A 21,974-nucleotide genomic window follows, 5' to 3' on the forward strand; every position below is an offset into this window, starting at 1 on the left:
GCACCCCACTTCAGGAGGGATGTGGACATCACTGAGAGGGTCCGGAGGAGGGCCACCTGCATGATCTGGGGACAACAGGGTAGACCCTACAATGAGAGACTGCGGGACCTGAACCTGTTCAGCCTTCACACAAGAAGGCTGAGGGGGGCCCTGGTGACTGTCTATAAACTAGGGGCGACCAGAAGAGTTTGGGAGAGACCTTGTTTTCCCTAGCACCCCCTGGCATAACAAGGAATAATGGCCACAAGTTGTTGGAGAGTAGGTTTAGATTAGACAGCCGTAAGAACTACTTCATGGTCAGGGCGGCTAGGATCTGGAACCAACTTCCAAGTGAAGTGGTGCTGGCTCCTACCCTGGGGTCTTTAAGAGGAGGCTTGATGCCTACCTAGCTGGGATCATTTGAGCCCAGTTTTTTCTCCTGCCCAGGCAGGGGGTCGGACTTGAAGATCTACAAGGTCCCTTTTGACCCTACTTCTATGATTCTATGATTCTGTGAATAACCAACAAACTTTTCCTGTTTCCAGACAAAATACTTGTACCCTTTTGGGTCTCTGTAAACCAGCAAACTCCCACTCCTTCTCTAGCCCTTCCAGCTCTCCAGGGGGCATGAGTTTGCTTGCACCCCTCTCTCCAGCAGCATGGGTTCACAGATGCTCTATCACAGGACCAGACAGAGCCCTATGGCCCAGGAGTCAGGCTTTCACCTCTTCCAGTCACCAGGGCTAGGAATAGACATTTAAAAAGCCAGAGCCTGAATTGATTCAACCTTTTCTGGTAAGTCTAACCAGCCTAGGCTGAACCAGAGTGTAACAGGACAGACATTCCTTCTGGACTGAGAAACTGTGGGCACATGCCTGCAGTTGCTCACGCCAGGTGCCAGGGGGTGCTGGAGCACATCCTTGGCTACAGGGAAGCTGTGCTGGCAGGTGGGGAGAAGGAGGCATGGCTATCCTGGGCTGAACTGGCCAGTGAGGGGTTTAATTCCCTGCTCTCTGTCCCACAGGCAGGGACCCAAAGTGGATCTGCCAGGCACTCCCCCCTTGCTGCTACAGCAGCAGGGCAGCATGGCCCGTGAGGCAGAGGGGGCAGGGCGGGGTTATTCCCCACTCTACCCCCACTACTCCCGGAGACCACAACTGGGTCTGCCCACCCTGACCACCACCACCACTTGCTCCCCACTTGGGGCAAGCAGTAGAATAAGCACCGTCTGCTGGACACCAGAGAGAGGGGGAATAACTCCCATCCCTGCCCCCCAACCTAACAGTTGCTGGCAGCTGGCATCTGTTCATGCCCCCACCCAGCCACTGCAGCAGTGGGGGGCAGGATCCTTGATAGAGGCAGCAGCCCCTTTCATAATGTCAGAGAGTGCAGGCCCCTTCCACGTGGCAGGGCCCTGATACAGGGCAGGCAGAGCTGCAGTGGACTGCATGCGGCAGCATCAGGACTCAGAGGAGGCCAGAGCCCTCCATGCTGCCACCAGCACCACAGTACTCCTTAGCAGCTTTCCCCACCCCGCAGCATGCCTTCCCCCCGAACCCCAAGGATCCTCCAGTTCCAAGCAATGGGGGCATGGCAGCCAAGTGGGAACCCCAGGCCTTCAAACTAACTGCTTGTGGGCCATATGTAGCCTGCAGGCCACCAATTAGACAGCCCTGATGTAATGGGAACTAGCACATACAAATGCACTGCCTTTTTGGGTAAGGGTATCATATAAAACTGATAAATGAATATATACCGCATGCCAGAGAGCAAGGAGAGATGGGAATGCTGAGCACTTGGAGAGGAAGAGAGCTAGTACCCCACTTGCCCTACTGAGTACAGCATTTGAGGAAAGTATGTGGTGGTAGGTCCTGACACTTTTCCTTCTCCTGTCTGAGCAAGCAAAAACTCAGTTACCCCATTCAGTGCACTGGAGCACTGGATATAATCTGCACAGACATTCCTTCTGGACTGCAAGAATTAGGCTGCCTTAACAAACACTAAAGTTAATGTGTAATCCTTTTTTTGCCCCCTGTGATGTGCCACGGGTAGGGACTGGCTTATTTTCAGGCAGGATCGTATCATAAAACATGATATGGGACAACCTGATTAATAATTTCCTTCATCAGCAGTTCTCTCATGCGGAATATGTAAATATTTATACACCCTCATACAGTATATCCATGGTCCTTCTTTACCTAATCTGGACTGGTAGGAGAAGCAAGGGACAGCCGTAAAATTAATATAAATTTGTAAGTTGTTCAGCTTTTATTGTAAAGAACATTTCCTAGGTATATTCAGAAAAGGATTAGCTCATCCAATTAAAAAAACTAGTTCTCTTTTATATAATATAATTAATATGATCTATGCTAAGTGCAGTATTTTTAGACCAGGTATTCTCTATGTAAAAGGTATAAGTGAAATTATTTGCCACTATCAACTGTAATCATTTCACAATGTAAACATATGTTATACTACATAAGAATTTACCAATATTTTTCCAATTATTTTCATTTTAAAAAGAGAGAATGGGTACGTTTTCCCCCACCATTTTTTGTTTACACCAAAAGATTTCACAATGATTCACCCTGAAATATTTGTTCACTTTGATGATGAACTTCATTCATAAGATTTGGCTCACATCCTATTTTGCATATGCCTGAAGGTCCCCTAAATCCTGGATAGCCTCTCAGTCCTGGTTGCCCCATATGTCCCCGTGAACCAGGCTGACCTGGCAGTCCATCAAACACTAGTCCACCTCTTCCATGTTCGCCTAGAAATAGTCAGAAAGCATATTTATGTTACCAGCATATTTAGAGTCATACATGTTAGAGATTAAAAGGATCTTTAGATCATTTAAGCCCATCCCCTTGGCGCAGCTGGTGATCCAATAATACTGTTGATTTTACTACTCATCTCTATAAAGTGCTGGTGCTCACAAACTATAATTGCAGTTGTCTCAGAACAGGAAGGGCAGAAAAATCTTTTAGGGGCCAGCTATAGAAAGTCTGGCCCTAAATTGTTCAGGTACTATAAAAAGATGCTTTGCATCTGCTTTAAAAAGGTACAAAGAGTGACCTGGAACTACAAAACCAAAAATATAATATGTTTTTAGCCAAGAAACACAGATTCAGACTGCTTCAGTATCAGTATCCTTTGCTCTTAAATAAGAGCAGAGCAGTGGACTTAGTTTAACTTTAAAAATATATATATTAAAAAAGTTTTTGATACTGTACCTCATGGGAAATGATTGGCCAAGCCAGACTACAGGTATCAGTACTACTATCTTGAGGTGGATAAGGATTTTACTTAAAGGAAGATTGCATTGGGTATCAGTGGTTGTCAACCTGGGATGCCCATATGGGTACTTTAAAAGGTTGTAGGGGATACGCAGCCTGCTTCAGCCATGGGGAGCTGGGGCTGGAGCTGGGGCTGCACAGGCAGGTGGGAACAGAGCCCGCCCCAAGGCGTGGCAATGGTGGCTTTCCCAACGCATTCCCACACTTCATCTCTTACCTGGGGGTGGGGCACACCAGGTGCCGCCAGTCCCACACAGCACATCATAGTGCCTCCCTGCCTCCCACCCAGCTCACTCTTCTGATTGCCCACCAGGCTGCCACCCTCAGCTAATAGCCGATAGCAAGGAGACACCACAGCCACCCACTTCCTGCATGGTCGCAAGAGTCTGAATGGTGGCAGTGGGGGGCGGTGTTCTGTGCCCACCCCCGGCGGTGTGTGATTGGCCAGGCAGGAAGGCTGTCAGCAGTCCACAGAGCCACACGCATGGCTGGCCATAGGAAAGTGGCACAGGGTGTGGCATGCGGCCAAGGGGGGTTGCGGAGGCAACAGCGCAGGGCAGTGGCTGCTGGTGGAGGTGCTGGTGGGTGGCGGTGGCCCTGTTTCTGAGAGCGCTGTGGTGGGCGGGTCAGCAGCCATGCAGGGCACAATTCAGCCTCATCTGATGCGTGCAGCCGGCCATGCCTGGGGGCAGCCAAGGGTGTCACAGCATTATTACCCCAGCAAGCAGTGGCTGAAGGTGCAGCTGTGGCTGTGGCTGTGGCTGACTCCCCTCACACCATGAAAGGCCCATGTGGCTGCCCCGCACTGAGGGGGCTCTGTGTGGTCTTGCCATGGGGGCATAGCACATTAAAAATAGGAGAAATATTAAAAACAAGAAAAAAATATAAAGGGATACATGGGCTGAAACTTTGAGACAGAAGGGGTACACTTGTTAAAAAAGGTTGAAAATCCTGGGTTATGTTGAAATTGAGTTATCTGACTGGAGAACAATTACTAGTGGTGCAACTCTTTGACCTACCTATTTAACATGTTGGTTAGCAAACTTGATGCTGGCCCAATTTGACAGAATGCACAGATACAGAATCATCTAGCACCAGTTTGCAGAATCATCTCATACATCCTTAAGACATAAATGTAACGTGCTACAATAGTACATAATATAGAAATTTCCCCACAGACATATGTTTATAGCAAGCAAGATTTCAAAAACAGAGTAAATAGGTACCTCTTCGACCTTGGTTGCCTTCAGAGCCAACTAATCCAAAACCTTTGGCACCTTTATGGCCTTTGTCACCACGTTCACCTAAAAATAATTTTAAAAACGTATCTTAAAGATTACTTACGTATGTGGCTACTGTTATTTATAGCATAGAATATTTCTTTTTATTCTAGTATTTAAAAAATATTCTACCTATTGAGCCTTTTTTTCCAGGATCCCCAAAATCTCCGTAAAACCCTTCAGGGCCATGTTCCCCATCAACTCCATTCAACCCAGGGTTGCCCTATAAAAATGTTAAATATATTATATTATATTACACAACAACAAAATACATTTTCTCTTTCATAGTTAAATTCTAGTCAATACCAGCAAATAAAAGGAGATTCATGTATCAATAAAAGAATTAGAAGACTAGCTACACTATGGAGAAAACAAAAATAATCTGATGTTACCTTAAAATCAAAAGTTAAACAGTAACCTCTCACTCCCCCCTCTCCCTCCACAGCAATAAAACATTTAGTCCTTTCTTTGTTTATGAACTGATTTTAGAATTCCTGGAAACCTGCTTACTTTTACAAAAAAAAAAAACCATGGTAAGAAGAACAAGCTGTAAAAAGAAAAAAACCCTGAAGTTCCTGGATAAGAGCTAAAAAAATCCCGAGCTTCACTAGATTATTGCAGTGTTTAAAATCTAATTAACTGAATGCTGAACACAGACAAACAAGTAATCAATTGTCTGTATCACCTTACCTAACTCAGTTGTTAAAAATCATATTTAAATTGCATTGTTTCCTAATGAAGACAACACAGAAGCCATAGAGAAAGGGTGGAGGGAAGCAGGGAAAGAAGGAACACTTTACCCACCACTGCAGTTTGAAAATAGGTATAGGTAAAGCGAGGCTGTTCCATATTTAAGGAGCAAAAAAGTGATTATGTAATAATTAAGGTTAAACGTGGTATCCTGAAAGTATTCTCAGCTACAACTGAATGAAGTGGGAGAACAAGGACTGATTGGGTCAAAGAAATAAGGTAGAACAAGGCTATTAAAAATTTAAAATACATTAAACAGCAGTCTTGTTATATAGTGTGGACCAGAGGAGATAATAAATAAAAAAGACAATGCTGCATGCTGTCAGCTTGGCACAGAACTCTGGACATCCTGAAATGTGTTTAAAAGGAGGTGAGCAAGTATGAAGCCAGTGTTTTCAGATGGCAGGGATATTTGAGGCCACCAGTAAAATCTTTTATTTATGGTCTGTGTTTCTGTAGGTAATATTAGCCTTTATATTAACCTAAAACTTTCACATAGAAACAAACCCATTTTTGGTCTACTATTGGAATATTGCATGCAGTAATGTACCTCTTTATGCTCAAAAATATATTTTATAAATCTAAGGAAAATTCCATCAAATCTACAGTTGGTCTACAGTCTTGGTGTTTATTTTTTACAATCAAAAGAAAAATCACTCTTTATTCATAGTGCATCATGTTGGAAGCGCTTATTTGTAATAAAAAAACTATCTATGAAGATTAATTAGCCCTAAACTATTCAAGATTTCATGGTAACTTTAAGTAAGTTATGTGATTAGATTTTGGCTCTAGCACAATAATGAATGTGATAACTGATAAAAGAACTAATTAAGTTGCTAGTCATTTGTTATATTCATTGCTGTAGGTACCAGAAAACGCTTCTGTGCTGTTCAAAATGCAGTTATAGCCCTCAAAAACATCGAGATTTCCTAGATTAGTGGATGATGAATGCCAAGGCTATGAGTCAGAGGTTGCCTTTAGAGATGTTGAACATCATGGAAGAATTAAATAAAAACCTGTTTCATACCACTTGTGCCTTGAAAGTTTTTTAATTATATAATTGAATGAAGTTTATTTATTCAGCCTTTTGTGACAGTCTTACTACACATGTCTTTAAGCTTAAAGCAACATAGCAGAGGTCTCAGAACATTATATGTAATCTGTTAACTGCTTCCATAGTTCGGTAAATTTATATACTTGTCTTCCCTTGCAAGAAAATGCATCCCATTGATGTCAATCAAAAACTCTCATTGACTTGATTTTAGTGACAGCAAGATCTCCAAGTTATTGATGTCCACGAATGAATGTCTCTTAGCATTGTTTTCGATGCTTCAGCAACAGAGCAGTGTAAACAGAGATGTGTTTTACTTTCTTTCTATGCTTACCTCTTTTCCAGGAGGTCCAGGCAAACCAACAAGTCCTGGGGACCCCATAGGCACATCTCCATAAACTGGGCATGTACTGGCACATTTCCTCATCACATGGTTTGCAAAGGTGGACATTTGTTCTAAAGCAATCCTTTTGCACACCTCTATCACACGAGTTTCTGGAAAGGGGAGCCCCTACATAAAAAAGATTGTTAGAACAATCTGAGAAATAAAATATGCCAAACAGTCCTATTAATAGCATAGCTCACTGAAGCATCTCCTGAGTTTCCTGTAATTACCCAAGGAACAATGTTTAGAAATGCAATTCTCTGCCAGTATCCAGCTAACATGATTGATAGTAAAAGTTATTATATATAAATTTGACAGTTGATAAATATATATGATACATTTTAAACAATGGTTTAAAAAAATTAGGACATTTTTTATAAGGCAATGTCTATTGGCCAGGAATCCTCTGAATTAAAAAATCCCCAATTTTCAGGTTAAAAAAAGTAACCACAAATCCATATTTGTGCATGTTTAAAATGAAATACCATGAATACATATATAGCTGATATACATATATATCTATATATATATATACACATATACATATATATACATACAGACACAAACACACACATATATATATACACACACATACATATATATGTGTGTGCATCTGTGTGTGTGTGTATAGTGGTGTTTCATTTTGATCATGGAAAAATGTGGATTTGGGGTTACTTGTTTTTAACCAAAAAATTGGGGATTTTTTTCTCAGAGAAAATCAGAATCCCTGCTAATGGCTTATTAGTTTGGTCTAATTTCTTTATTCTTCCAAGTAAAATCTAGATCTACTGATTCAAATTCATTCCAGGTTTATATTCCACTGACACCAGGAATTAATTTGGCTTTGTTTGCTCCAATTCCATTCTTTCAGACACATATGCAAATACTTAAATGGTACTGCACACATGTAAATGTGAGCAATATCCAAACCACCATCTCAGTACTCTAAGAATTTCTTGGAAGATATTTTAGCTCAAAAGAACAGAGTGTCTTACGGGGGGTCCAACCGATCCAGCATTCCCAGGTGAGCCATCATTTCCAGGAACACCCTGTTCTCCAGGTTGGCCTCGTGGTCCAGTCATTCCTGCTAACCCTTTTCTACCCACAATTCCTTCTGGTCCTAGTAGACCTTTCTCTCCAACCTAAAACAAAATATTTTACTCTTGGTCATACTTGGTAAGTGAAGCCTTTCAAGAATATTGTTTGAGCAAGTATGTTTATTTTGTCAGCTTTATTGAGTTGGTTATTTCTTGTAAGGAGCTAAGACATTTAATACCAGTATAAGTAGAAGAGTGAAAAGTTGAAAGAGCAAGTTTAAAGAATGTCTTACTTACATTTCCTTTAGATCCTTTACTTCCTTTTTCTCCCTTTTAAAGACAAACATACATACTGTTTTTGCATTGAATTTTCTACTCTAATTATTTCCTATTGTTTAATATGTCATCTTTGTAGATTAGTAGTTCATATTAATATCTTACAGTTTTGTGGAATCTTGCATGTAGATTTCAAAAGCGTTTGCAAGTTTTATATATGGTTATGATGAAATATATTCAAAACTTGGTTCAGAAAGTGTATATGTATTCATTCACGACCAAATTCTCTTCAAAGCACCCTGCATCCATCTTTGCCTTAAGCCTGCATAATGGCTGTTGAGACACTGAGGGCACACCTTTAAGAGACGTTTACTGTACAGTTGCCTAACCAACAGTTGCCTAATTAACTGTGCAGTAAATGTCTCAACATCTACACTAGTACCCCTATTAGGTCTCATGAAACTAATAAACTCTGCAGCAGGGAGTACAAGTAAATACAAGTACTACTCTGCTCTGGAGGTTTTTTGTGCACACCAGCACACATGCATACGTTGACACAGCTGGCTGGGGCATGAGAGTGCATCAGTTTGGGAGCTGCCTGCCTACTAGTCCCACCATGAAACACCCTTATGCCTCAGCCAGCCCCTCCACAGCACATTGAGCCTGGTTGGAGCAGCCCCACGCTGGCGGGCTGGCAGGTTGGCAGCCTTCCCCTCACTCCGAACCCACTGCCAGCTGGGGCTTCTGCAACCTAGCTCAATGTGCTGTGGTCTGAGTGCACATGCAGGCACACGCTGCATTTTAATAGGCACATGGAGACACACCCTGAGATTATTCCTACCCAATGTCTGATATATATTACATGTATTTGGATTTAATATTGCCAATCTGTACTGTACTGGCTCAGGAAAAAGGCTACCCATTTAAAAAGCAGAAATACCTTCTGATTAACACAACATGCTATAAACAGTAAAAATTAGACACTAATACAGAAACAAAGAAAATTAGAACTGGAAGAGACCTCAAGAGGTTATCTAATTGCACCCCTGGCTAAAGGCAGATACATCCCTGCCTAAACTATCCAAGACACCTAACCTGCATATAGAAATGTCTACTGACTGAAATTCCACAACCTCTCAACAGAGTCTGTTCCATGGACCAACCTCATAGTTAGAAAATTCTTCCTAATGTCTAACCTAAATCTCCCTTGTTGAAATTTAAACCCACTACTTCTAGCCCTGCCTCCAAATTGGCATCTTGTATTTGAAGACTGTTATCAAATCCCCCTCTCTGAGTCTTGTTTTCTCCAGCATAAATAATCCCAGTTCCTGCAACCTTTTCTCATGTCTTGATCCAATTTATTCCACTTTTTCCAACTACAGTAAAACCTGATTCATTTAAAATACACTGGACTAAAAAATACCAACTTTGAAATAAATGGGTTTGAAATAACATACCAATAGTAATTTGTATGTATGCAAATTATATGGGTACCTATAGACATAATTCACGCACACGCAGACCTTACTAATCGACAAGAACAAAGTGAAAAGTTATCCCAGTGACTAATTAAGCAGATTTCATGGGATGTAACACAAGGAGTTCCTAATACAGACCAGCAACAATGATCTAAGGATCCTCTTCTTCTGCGTAGATCAATCTAAGTGTAGAATTGTCCCACCAACACCCTCCTGGTCCTACCTAACCTACCATGGACCCACAAACACTCAATCATGCCCCCACCTCCCACCCATGCAAACTCCCCTGCATCCTGGCATTTGCTGTCCTGAGCCCTGGCTGCTTCACATGCTCCTACCCCCTCAGGTCTCCCACCCTCTGGCAATACCTATGGCTAAGAGGTCCCCAGTCCTGTTGTGTGCTTCCTGTGGAGGCATGTTCTTGTGCCTTATACTGCAGGGCATGAGAGAAACAGCCCCCACATCCAGCCATTACCTGGAAGACAGGGAGTACCCAAGGGAACAGAAAACTGCAGAGCAGCTGGGTCTCAAAACAGCAAGTGCTGGGACGCAGGGGAGTCTGCAAGGATGGAAGGTGGGGGCAGCAGCCTCAGCTACATGCATAATCAGGGGTATAATCGGGGGTTGGTGGGATCCAGAGTACTTCCTGGGGATCAGGGATCAAGGTCTGTGGAGGGGTTGGTAGGATTGAAGCAGGGAGGGGGAAGTTGGCTGGACAGTTCTGAATTTAAATTAATCTAAGCCAAGGAAAAAGGGCCCCTAGATCAGGGGTGGGCAAAATGCATCCCACAGGCTGGATGTGGCCCGCCAGGCCATTCCACCTGGTCCACAGAGCCCCTAAAAAATTAGAAAATTAACATTAATCTGCCCTTAGCTGCCTGTCATTTGGCCCTACGTGGCTTACCAAAACCTAGTAAGCGGCCCTTCGCCTGAAATAATTGCCCACCCCTGCCCTAGATCATTGTCCCTGGTCTACATTAGGAACTCCTTGTGCTCCATCCCATAAAATCTGCTGAATCAGACACTGGGATAATTCCTCACTTTGTTCTTATCAGTTAATAAACATGGATGAACTAAGACTGCACACACCCATAGTAATTTGGGTACACAAAAATTACTATTAGGATGTTTTTTAACCCACTTACAGTATTTCAAAGTCAGTATTTTTTGGTTCCCTGTGTTTTAAATAAATCAGCTTTTCCACACCATAAAACAGCTTCAAATTTCAAAGTGGATATATTTTGAATGATCCATATTGTAATGCATACAAAAAACACACCCTTTCAGCTAGGAAGTGATAGCAGCTTCAAGGTATCCAACACTAAGTTCTTTGAATCAAGTAAGAATCTCTGCCATCCACTGCTCTTGGCACCCTTGCCTTCCTGTCTGTGTTCACAGCATGTCCCATCCCCTCCAGTTCCTCCCTTACCCTCTCCACTTACTCTTCTGGGCACAGGAAGGGATCAGGGAGATCGTCCTGCTGCTGCCACTGTCCCAAGTATTCCTACTCCACTCCAGCCAGGGCTGAAGGAAAAAGCTGCAAGGGGAGCTATTTCCTCTCTCTGTCTCTGTTCCTGAGCTGTTGGGGAACACCAGTGGGGCAAGGGGTAGGGAATAGGAACCTGCCTCCTGCTGCTGTCCCTGCTGAGCCCAGCTGTAAGCAGCCCAGATGGAGCAGGGCAGCAACAGCTCTAGAGCTCCCCCTGCCCCTGGGTCAGCCAGAAACAGTGGTAGGCAAGCTAGATGGGAACAGGAGGTAGGTGCCCTGTTCATGGAGGGCAAGAAAAGGCATGAGACCAGGGGGGATTTTTACCTCCTTCTCAGACTTAAAGACACCAGGCTCCTATGATCCAAAATGGATCACCGTGATCCAAATGGGGAAGGGGGTACAACCATGCCACTTCACCTGCTCTGGATTGGCCCCTTGCCTACACATATTTGATTCTGCACTAGAGCAAAGGGATGCACTAGATGACTTCTTGAGGCCCCTCCTACTCTTACATTTCTCCTATTTCTGAATTACAATTTGTTTTCTAATTTGAATTGACATCTACAGAATTTTCTTTTTGGTGATTCAAATGAATGATGATTCAGGGAGTCTGAATTCTCCATCTCTCAGAAGTCAAAGCAAACAAGCACATCAGTAAATAATATGCCTTACTAACAAGAGCCTTGCTTTATTTTCTGTCCAGTAAAATATTCCACATACTGCAAAGACAGTAAATGTCAAAGCTACTGTGTTGCTAAGAAGTTCAAGAAAACAGTATGTTTGAAGAAATTATTTAAAAAAATAACAGTGCAAAGAGTTTGCATAATTGAGCAGTTCATTCAATTATGCTTTGTATTTAATGATACTATACCTTTTCGCCTTTTTTACCCTTAGCTCCTGGAACACCATCATTCCCCTTTAAAAAAACAACTCTAATATATTAACATTTTATTTTTCAGAATGGTACAATAAGATTCAATTCTTATATACATTGTTGTGATATTATCAAACTCTTAGTACTCTCACCACTTACCACGCCATTTGCGAACTGTGTTTCTTCATCATGATCTTTGCTGATAAGCAGCTTTTATATCACTTGTCTCAAATACATTTACTTAATTCTCATGCCAGGAATAATGCATAGCATCTCAATAAATTCTGATACCTAGCACTTATCCAGTGGATTTTGTCAGTACACCCCACAGCAACTTTACAAAGAAGGTCAGTATCATTATCTCCATTGAATGGATGGAGAAACAGCCACAGAATGATGCAACAACTTGCCTGACGACATCCAGAAGTCTGCTGGCAGAACCAGGAATAAAAGCCAGATTTTCCAGACTTGGATAACAGGTATAATTGGGCAGTTTTGCCCCTCTGAGCAGTGGTGGTGCACAGGGCAGCAGCAGCGGCCAAGCCAACAGTATGGTGACACCTACTTTTGTGTATCCTAAATAGTTAACCTAAATGTTATTGCCAATCTAAGGCAATTAACATCTAATATTTATTGAAAAGGAAATTTTAGAAATGACTTGCTACTTTTTATTTCAGTTTATCCCCATTTAAAAGCTTCATTATGTTGTTCTATTTATAGATTCCCTGTTTGAGCCACTGAGTCACATGCTGTACCTACTCTTCCCCAACTCCTTTTTTGAGCTAGTTGTCAACTAACTTTTACCCACTGTTAAATAAGATTTTCACAAGCATGCAAAAACATCTTACATTTTACAAGTTCTGTGTGCAACTGTTTCACATTCAATTACCAGATTTGCTGTGGGGAAAATATAATCTTCCATATGCACAGCATCAAGGCTATTTTAGAAAGAGAACCTTTACTTCTCTTTAACATCATAATGGAATTAATTAAATGGATCTGCCAGTTTTAGTGCCAAGTTCTGCTTGGCTGTTACAGATCTATTCAGCAAACATCACCTTCATGTAAAGAGCAAAATAAATTGCAACCACTTGGAACAACTTTCTACTCTGCAGGGGACAAACAATACCCCAAAGCAGGTATAAGGAACAAGAAAGTTGTAAAGTACCAGATATATCATCTCCATGCACCAGTGAGCAAAACTGACATGATGCAGGGGCTAAGTATGCTGGACAAAGAAGAGTGGTAGCAAGCACACACTGCTGCTTCAGTAAACATTATAGGTGCTGTGTCCCCTTCCTGGTCATCCAGGTATCTAGATTTGGTCATCTATGTGGCATTTCTGGTCATCTAAGTGCCAAAGATGCCACTTACATGTAGGCAGCAATTGTATTCCTGGCCATATAAAGCTAGATGAGTATGTAGTTATCCACATGCACAGACTGGACATGCCTACTGGCTGTATACTTAGACAAGCATGCCCATGCACCCTGAGGCAGGCAATTATTTGGGGTGGAAGGACACTTACTGAGTTATAGCAAGCTATCAAGGGCTGCATAACAGGCAGCCCAGGGCAGATTAATATTAATTCTCTAAATTTTTTAGGGACCCCGCAGGCTGGATAGAATGGCCTGGCAGGCCACATCCAGCCCCCGGATCGCATTTTGCCCACCCCTGCTTCAGTTGCCTGAAAACATAGTCAGTCAAAACCCATGGCTTCCAGACTTAAAAATGAGAATGGCTTCCCTCCTGGATTCTAGCCCTCTCCCCACTCCTTCCAGAACAGGATTTGTACCTGCATCTCTCTAACTTCTCAGCATAGCATGCAAATCACTACCCCAGGTCAGCAATCATTCTTTGTACTTTCTCTGGCACTCTTTCTGAAGCTGGGCCAGTATCCCTTACATTTAATCTAATCATTAGAAAAAGAATGAAGGTTGGGAGAGGGAAGAGTCCACTTCACCAGGACAAATGCTCAGGGTAGAACCTAAGGTTCTCCCTCCCTGCTAGGCACTTCACCGAACCACATACCCTATAGCTCACTCCCTTCCTCCTGGTACAATAAATTTTCCACGTATTTCACTCTTGTAGCTTCCCAAGGGGTCAGCTTCAGCTTCAGAAGGAGTGCCAGAGAGGGACAGTTAATTTGTGCTGTGGTAGTGCTGCGCTCTCCTGGGAAGTCAGAGACACCCACCTTCAAAGCCCCTTTGGGTGAGGGGGACCAACAATCCAAGTCCTCTAGTTTCCCAGGTAAGCACACTAGCCATTCGTCTACTGGAGGAAAAGTTGGGAAGGCTTTCTAACTCATTTTATTGCCAGTGCACATTCCCAGTCTGCACACGAAGACCACTATGTATATGCACAGGCTTACATAGCCAGAAATAGAATTGCTATCTAGGTGTAAGTGGCATTCTTGACTTAGAATGACATTCTATTCTGTTCCCTTCCTGGTCAACTAAGTGTCCAAATTCCTGGTCTTCTTTCTCCTTGCAGCAGGATGCATCCCAATACCACCTTCGCAACATTTTCCTATAGGCTATTCCTAAATACTACAATATAGTCTTTTTTCCCTGTTCAGATTCAGACCATGCTTTTCTAACAATACCAAAATGTGTTTCAAATTTTAAAAAAGCTACAGTGTTTTGCATACTTACAAGCTCCATTTGTTGCTACACCCACACATTTAAAATTGGAATTTTGACAACTTTCCATGTAGCTTCTAATTTTATTCCACATCTGTTTACGTCATTGAAATATAGTTCCCTTTCACTGTAATCTTAATCTGCCCAGGGGCTACCTTACAATTTTAAGAATCAAACACAGAAATGTTTAATCTTACATTTAAAATAAGATTTCCAAGACTAAGTACAGACATTCAGCAGGTTAAATAAGGTTCAAATGTCCACCCAATTTAAACTCTACCCATGGGTCATGCCTGCCTCTCTACCCTACTCATGGGACAATGTCCCCCCATTTCTCAATGGACTCCTGATCCCCTCCAGCCTGCTGGACCTTCAATCCCCTAACTAAGCCATCCCATCCTGATTTACCTTATTTCAGAAGCCATTTTAAATCAATTTAACCTCCCCCGCAACACCTCCAAATGCTCGTACTTAGCCTTAATGACAAAACGTCTTAAGGTACCTTCAATCCATGAGGTCCTGGCAGCCCTACATAACCCTGAAGAGAGGAGGAGGGGGAAAATGAAGATGTTACCTGTATATACACTACTTGACAATTAAAATTAGGGTCTGAATCCAGCATCCATTCAAGTAAATATAAAGATTCATCAGCTTCAATGGATCATGTTTAAATCTACTTACAGCAGCTCCAGAGGGACCAGGAAAACCAGGTCTACCACGAATCCCTTCAATACCTTTTGGACCAAATACACCCTGTGCAGAAAACATTGAATCATTGACAAGTAATTAATCAGCATTTATTGCATGCTTATGGATTCTAATAAGGCTAAAGGGAAACTGAAAATGTCACTTTCTCCCAGGAACTAATTGCTTGATTATGTATGGAGGTGTTTATGGTACTCATTACCATTCCAATCAGTGTGCATAATCTACGTATATTTTTCTTCTCTTTGGGCTTTCCAAAGTACAGTCTCCTAAAAGACATATCCCAGAGGATTGTTTTTCAGTATTCAGTAACGGCTACCCCTTAAAATACCCTATTAACCTAAAGTATATGGAGTTTCTCAGAAGGACCTCCAAGTAAATGTAGCTGGAAAGTGTGTACATATATCTGTGAACATATGTTGTAAGTTCACCCACACTCTTAAATCATAACATACAGAATTTAGCCATATCTATCTTAATCCTCACAAATAACAATTCACTTGCTACATAATATGTCCCCATAGTCTTTCTAGTTCTTATACCAATTACAACTAACAAGCTTGGAACTACACATAGTTATTGTTGTAGCATTTTCACTTTCATAAACAATGGAGAGTTAATGTCCAGTCATATTTAATTAAATTGAAGACTAATGTATCTCCTATTTATGTCTTCTTCCAAACAAGATTTTTTTCAATACATTGTTTGCCTATGTTGAATGATGTTAAATATTAATGCACATGAATCGGGAAAATGACAGCTGCAACGATTTTGGTCTGTTGTTGAAAAATTAAATATTATTTCAGAGAGGCAAATTACATACTGGACAGAGGACTCCAAGAAGAATTAAAGCACATAAGTAGCTAATTATGGCTGTTTCTTTTTTGGAATGTTAGAACGTTTGTAGAAATGTTACAATCTGTTTAGCCTGTGCAGACAACAATCAACAACGACCATAATCACCAGCACTAACCACCACAAATGCCAACTGAAAATAATTCTCTAGCTTTGTTTTTCCCTCAAGCACTTACCCTTACTGGACTAGAAAATATAGCACTGAAAAGGACTTCCTATAAAATCTAACCCAGTCCTCTGCTGTCATAGTATTCCTTTAATACATTGTAAAGCCTTCAACTTGAAAGCCTGTTGGGAACTATCTGGTCCTCATCACTTGAATATATAAAGTTCTTACATTAAGACATTTGCTTCTGTCTCAATGATAGATAGGCAGCCAAACCTACCACAAGCATTCCGTACATGCTTTTCACTGTCACCAACAAGAAGAAAACTACTTTCCTATGCCACCCCAATGTGTTCTGTTACATGTGTCTTTGGTTTAGCTATTTTAGGACAGATCCTCTGCTGATTTAAATCATTATTGCTTCATTCAATTCAATTAAGAGAATTTCCACAAACTGAGGACCTTGCCCTTTTCACTGCCTTTGTAGGGTAGAAGCTAAAGTGGCCTACATAGTTAAGATAGCTCTCCTGTTTACACAAGTTATCAGATAACAATTCAGTTTTCTTCTTCTGTGCATTCACTGATTTCGCACAAATTCCTATTTTCAAAATAGACTATTGAAACCATATCAGTCTAGCAATAGATGACCTTCAAGAACTTCAGCCTTTGAGTAATGCTAAGTTTAACCTGTGAAATGTGTGAATCTAAGATTTTTCTAAGTTTATCTAAAACTCCTTTGATTGGGCTGGAACTCTTTTGAGAAAAAGTTTGTCTGTCCAAGTTCAGTTCTTTCCTAGCTAACTAATAATCATCTGAGTATTTTAGACAGTGTATGTAGGCTGCAGTTTAATTCCTATTTAATTGTACCCTTCCAGAGAAACCTCTCAGCCTGACAAAGAAAAGGATCCTGCTATCAGGCTGAGAAACAATTTCTATTCTTCACTGCAGACCTTATTTTCTGGCAGTACATTAACAGGAATACTTTTTCCATTCAGGCTAGGGACAGACATTCAAAAAGCCTGAGCCTGAATTGATTCAATCTTTGCAGGTTAGTCTAACCTGGCTAGACTGGACTGGTTTGTAAACTCACAGACATCCCCTCCGTACTGTGAAAATGCAAGCACATGCACGCAATGGCTTAGACTAGAAGCCAGGAGTGCTAGAGCACCCCTCCCTTCCCTTCTATAGAGCTGAGCTGACTGTGGGGTATGGCCAGGCCCTGGCAGGACATTCTGATTAGGGAGGTGTCCCTCTTCCTTGCTGCTCCTTTGACCAGTGAGAGAGCCAGCAGGGAGTAACACAGCATTTACTTACACACCCCAGAGTTACACAGCATTTATCAGTCCATCAGCAAAACAAAAGCCTCTCTCATAAATTCATGCTCCTCTTAACTTTTTTCAAGGAAGAAACAAAGGGACTTTACCAGCTACCTGTTGATTAGTTCCCCTAAGCCAACACTGTCCTGCCTGCCTTTGTCCTGCCTGCCTTACTCAGAAACCTCTCAGCGTTAGCTAGCATACCATTTGCTGGCTATGGTTGGTGCTGTGGGAGAGAGGAGGGAGGGATCCCTGCTTGAGCAGCAAGTGGTGAGGGGCAGGGGGAAGCCAGAAAGATGCTGCTGTGCCTGCAGGTCTCTGCTGGAGCTCCTGCCAGGAAGCAGAAGGTGGGGCCAGCTCTGCTGTGGAGCTGAAAGCCCCACCCAGGGCTGCAAAGCATCTGGGATGCTGGGAGACTCTGGCTTAATTTAAACAGGCAGGGGTCTGGGACAGACATTGCATAAACCAGTTTGACACACATCAGTTAAGTCTGATACTACATTCAACCAGTTTTATCTCAAACTGGTTTCAGCCATTTTAAAGCTGGTTTATGTACACTGAATGCCTTTTCTGTTACAGGTTCAAACCAGTTTCTGATCACTTAAACTGGTTTATGTATAATATCTGTCCCTAGCCTGAGAGACCTCTAGCCCAAACCACAAAAGGACTTGAAGTTCTTATTACTTTAGCAAAAGGATTAGCTAGGAAGGAAATTGTATCTGTTTCTCTCTTCCTTCCAAATGAAAGTAAAATTGCAGCAATTTTGGTCACCTGCATCACTCCAAGAGGTGGGACAGAAATAAAGGATGCAGCCTTTGTGTGTGACACACAGCATATCAGGAAGGGAACAGGTAGTATCACAACAGATAAAGCATGGAACAGAAAGCAAGTATAGCAGGGAGTACAGGGAAGGAAGCAGAAAGCGAAAAAGCATATCAGGCAAGGAGCAGAAAGCTGGGAGCAGAAAGCAAAGCAGCAGATCCAGCAGAGGAAGGGGATCAGAATGGCACTTAGGGAGTGTGCAGGGCTTATTTGTGCCATGCCTGCCAAAAAGGTTGACCGGCACTGTTCTGGATAAACTGAATTTGGGCTTGGTCACTAGGACTGTGTGAAGCTTCGGTAGCTGACTTGATTTGGAGGAGATTTGGCCTGATTTAGCAACTGAATCTCCAAATCCAGTAGACCAATCGAATCTAGAGACCAATGAAAAGATTTGGCTCCACTTCAGAGATTTGGCCATAAGCCATAGGCTAAACAGGCAGCAGTCCTCACCACACTGGACACAGCTGCCTCCAGCTAGTAAGTCTGTTGTGGTGGGCAGAGGGGGGAAGGGGAGGGTGTGGAGGAAGGAGTGGTTGGGGCTGGGGTTGGGGCTGAGACAAGCTGACCAGATGGCGTGGGGGGACAGGGGACTTGGGGAGGGGGGGCATGGGATGTAGGCATGGCAGCACTTGGAGCAGGGCCTATGTCCTGCTGCTGCTTGCCCAGCTGGGGGAGGGGTGCGCGGAGGGCACAAAGCAGGCATGGCTCACTCTGGGCAGAAGGGGGCAAGCGGTAGCAGGGCATAGACCCCTGCTTGCCCAGCTGGGGCAGGGGGCATGGGATGCTGGTACTGCCACTGCTTGGCCAGCCAGGGAAGGGGGGGGCAGGATGTGGGTGCAGCAGCCTTGGTATCCCCTGTTGCTGCTTGCCCCCTTCCATCCGGAGCGAGCCATGGCTGCATTGCACCCCTTTCCCCCATTCTGGCTGATCAAGCGGCAGCAGAGCATAGCCCCTACTCCCAGTGCTGCCATGTTCACATCAGCACTGGGAGTGGGGTCTCTGCCCTGCTGCTGCCACTTGCCTAGCCAAGGCGGGGGGAGCATGCAGGCGCGGCAGCGCTGGGAGTAGTGGCTATGCCCTGCTGCTGTTTGCCTAGCCAGGGCAGGGATGGGGCACAATGCAGGTGTGGCTCACTCTGCGTGGAAGGGGGCAAGAGGCAGCAGAGCATAGCCCCCGCATTCAACCACACTCCCACACTGGCTGGGCAAGCAGTAGCAGTGCCCGCACCCGCACCCTGCCACCCTGGCTGAGCAAGCAGCAGCAGGGCAGAGCCCCTGCTCCCAGCGCTGCCACACCCACATCTCACACCCTCTCCACCCCTTCCCTGAGTCCCACCCCCCATGCCCCAGCTGCCCAGCTTGTCCCACCCCAAGCCTCCCTCCCCGATGTCCCTTCCGTCCCCTTTCCTCCCACCACAACAGACTTACCAGCTGGAGTTAGTTGTGTCCAGCGTGGTGAGAACTGCTGCCTGTTTAGTCTATGGCTGAATCTTCAAAGTGGCACCTAATCTTCAGATGCAATTCAGACGAATCAAATTGAGACAGTGATTTGAATGTCCAAATTGAATCGCTGTCCCTCCAAATCACCTGAATTCAAAGCGAATACTTGCCACTGTCCACAGGCCTATTGGTCACCAACCTGTCTATATAACAGGTCATTCTCAGGCCTTCTTGATCTCAGGAAGCCATGCTGAAAGTCTTCATGAATAGATGATACTTACTGTTCTTCCCCTAAGCCCTTCAGGACCTCCCTCTCCTAGAAATCCTTTCTCCCCCTAGACATGCAGAAAACAGATTATTTTAATCTGCACTGAAAAGTAAGAACATTAAAAATCAATTCTTGTAGGTACACATTAACATTTAAAATCTTTACCTTTAATCCTGAAATACCTTTTCTACCTTCTGGCCCTTGAAATCCTTGATAGGCCTAAAGTAATCACAGTAATTAAAAATAAAAAGTTAGTTTTCAAGAACACAAAAGCAAAATACTGATTGCTTCACAATTCCACAGCCCATATACCTCTATACCAGGATCCCCCTCTCTCCCAGGCAATCCAAGGTCTCCACTTATTCCCTGTTAATGAACAAAAGCAGACTAAGTAAACATGCAAAATTAAAACCTACTGTGCAATTTAACAAAAGAGAAAAATGATACTTATTCCTCATTACCTTTTGACCAAGTGTACCTTTCCTTCCAGGAGGTCCAGTGAAACCCTAGATAAACAACTTTTAATTAAATGAGACGCACAGGTTAACTGTGGTCATTATAACTCAGAGAGTATATTCAGAGGGAATAGACCTGAAACCCTTTACTCAGCTGCTGCCTAGCCCTGGAGACACCTAAACTCCACAGGACCTGCAGTTTGCAACCTTTTTGAGTTTACTAGTTACCTGAAGTTTCTACCCTGACAAACACATAGAAATGCTTCAGTTTGAGCACATCAGGTGCTCAGTGCCTAGCTCATACCTACCTGAAGTCAAGATCTAGAAATTAGGCATTTCTCTCCCTAAGTTTCCTGAAGGGCTCAATCTTGTAAATACTCTCATAGCCCACTGACAAGACCAGAGTCCCGACGAAATGTAGTTTTAAACACAACCTTTTAAAATATGCTAACCAATGACAGCTTACTGTAAGATATACACATAAGCAGGTAGTTAGAGCACTTTGTTAGAGCTCACCTTTGGGTAAAGAGGCCTAGATCCTAGGTTATCGGCTCCCTGAGCAAGTGTTCTAACAGCTATTGGGATAAAGGTAAGTAAGCTCTCCTCAGCAGGAGTGTTTGTAAATTCTTAGGCCAAAATAAATCAGTGTGATTGCAGAGGGACACCATAAATTGATCATTCAAATTCTGAGCTGAGACCATCTCATTTTAGAGAAACCAGTGAATTACCATACGTTGGAAATGATTTGTGCGTGCCAAATTCTAACAGCCTGGGAATCTATGACAAGGAGGGGAAAGGCTCCAGTTTCTCATTACTAGTCATCTAAACCATATGCTCTTTCTCTGTCCCATTCTAGTTTCATATGTAGTAGAGATGTTAGTACTTGTAAGGCAGAAACAAAGCTTACTAGAGCTCCTTTCGGACCTAGTAGACCATAATCCCCTTGATCACCAACTGGGCCCTGAAATTAAACAGACATAGATACAGAAAAAAGATGTACAATCTTCACAACTACTTTGTTCTATAAATTGTTATCAATACTACTGTAAGATATACAGGATTGCCACATACAAGAAAGACATATGACTACATAGATTCAATCTTATACTTGAAACTAAGCTGGAAATGGAGAAACAATGAGTTATTCACCATGAATTTCGGACATCTGCATTGTTATTGTAAAGAACAACATGTGTTACTCCTCAGCAACTTGTATGCCACAGCTGAGAATAGTTTTGGAAATGTTATGGTAGCTGAAGGTAATGGATCCCTGCAGGATCAGGTGTATACAGGTATGCCTATGTTACAAATACAAATGAGTAGCATATTGATATACTCAAGCTATCTTTAAACTAGTTAGCATGGGTACTAATAGAATTCTAACACAGCAACAGAGATTTCAAATATTTGCCAACAAAGCCAAATGCTGCCATAATTAAACTGCTACCAATACCTGGGATACCAGGGT

At 42.9% G+C, this 21,974-nt stretch overlaps 1 protein-coding gene across 7 annotated transcripts in view; it reads right to left on the bottom strand.

Annotated features, from left to right (window-relative positions):
- Nucleotides 1-21,974, bottom strand: part of LOC109311746 (collagen alpha-1(IX) chain-like) — a 69,131-nt gene that overhangs the window by 28,585 nt on the left and 18,572 nt on the right. For 2 of the 7 annotated variants that reach the window (XM_019537559.1, XM_019537557.1), the window contains exons 13-25: nt 21,414-21,467; nt 20,513-20,557; nt 20,364-20,417; nt 20,217-20,270; nt 20,065-20,118; nt 15,222-15,293; nt 15,043-15,078; nt 8,079-8,111; nt 7,740-7,886; nt 6,694-6,870; nt 4,691-4,781; nt 4,505-4,582; nt 2,219-2,752 (exon numbers count right to left, since the gene is read on the bottom strand). In XM_019537559.1, the coding sequence (XP_019393104.1) occupies nt 2,553-2,752; nt 4,505-4,582; nt 4,691-4,781; nt 6,694-6,870; nt 7,740-7,886; nt 8,079-8,111; nt 15,043-15,078; nt 15,222-15,293; nt 20,065-20,118; nt 20,217-20,270; nt 20,364-20,417; nt 20,513-20,557; nt 21,414-21,467 (1,095 nt within the window). In that variant the 3' untranslated portion in view covers nt 2,219-2,552. Of the gene's footprint in view, nt 1-2,218; nt 2,753-4,504; nt 4,583-4,690; nt 4,782-6,693; nt 6,871-7,739; nt 7,887-8,078; nt 8,112-15,042; nt 15,079-15,221; nt 15,294-20,064; nt 20,119-20,216; nt 20,271-20,363; nt 20,418-20,512; nt 20,558-21,413; nt 21,468-21,974 lie in introns of those variants that run through there. The other 5 variants (XM_019537558.1, XM_019537562.1, XM_019537560.1 and 2 more) reach the window with 5 other exon arrangements.

This window comes from Crocodylus porosus, unplaced genomic scaffold, assembly GCF_001723895.1.
Source record: "Crocodylus porosus isolate Cpor-Errol unplaced genomic scaffold, CroPor_comp1, whole genome shotgun sequence".
Classification (NCBI taxonomy): domain Eukaryota; kingdom Metazoa; phylum Chordata; order Crocodylia; family Crocodylidae; genus Crocodylus; species Crocodylus porosus.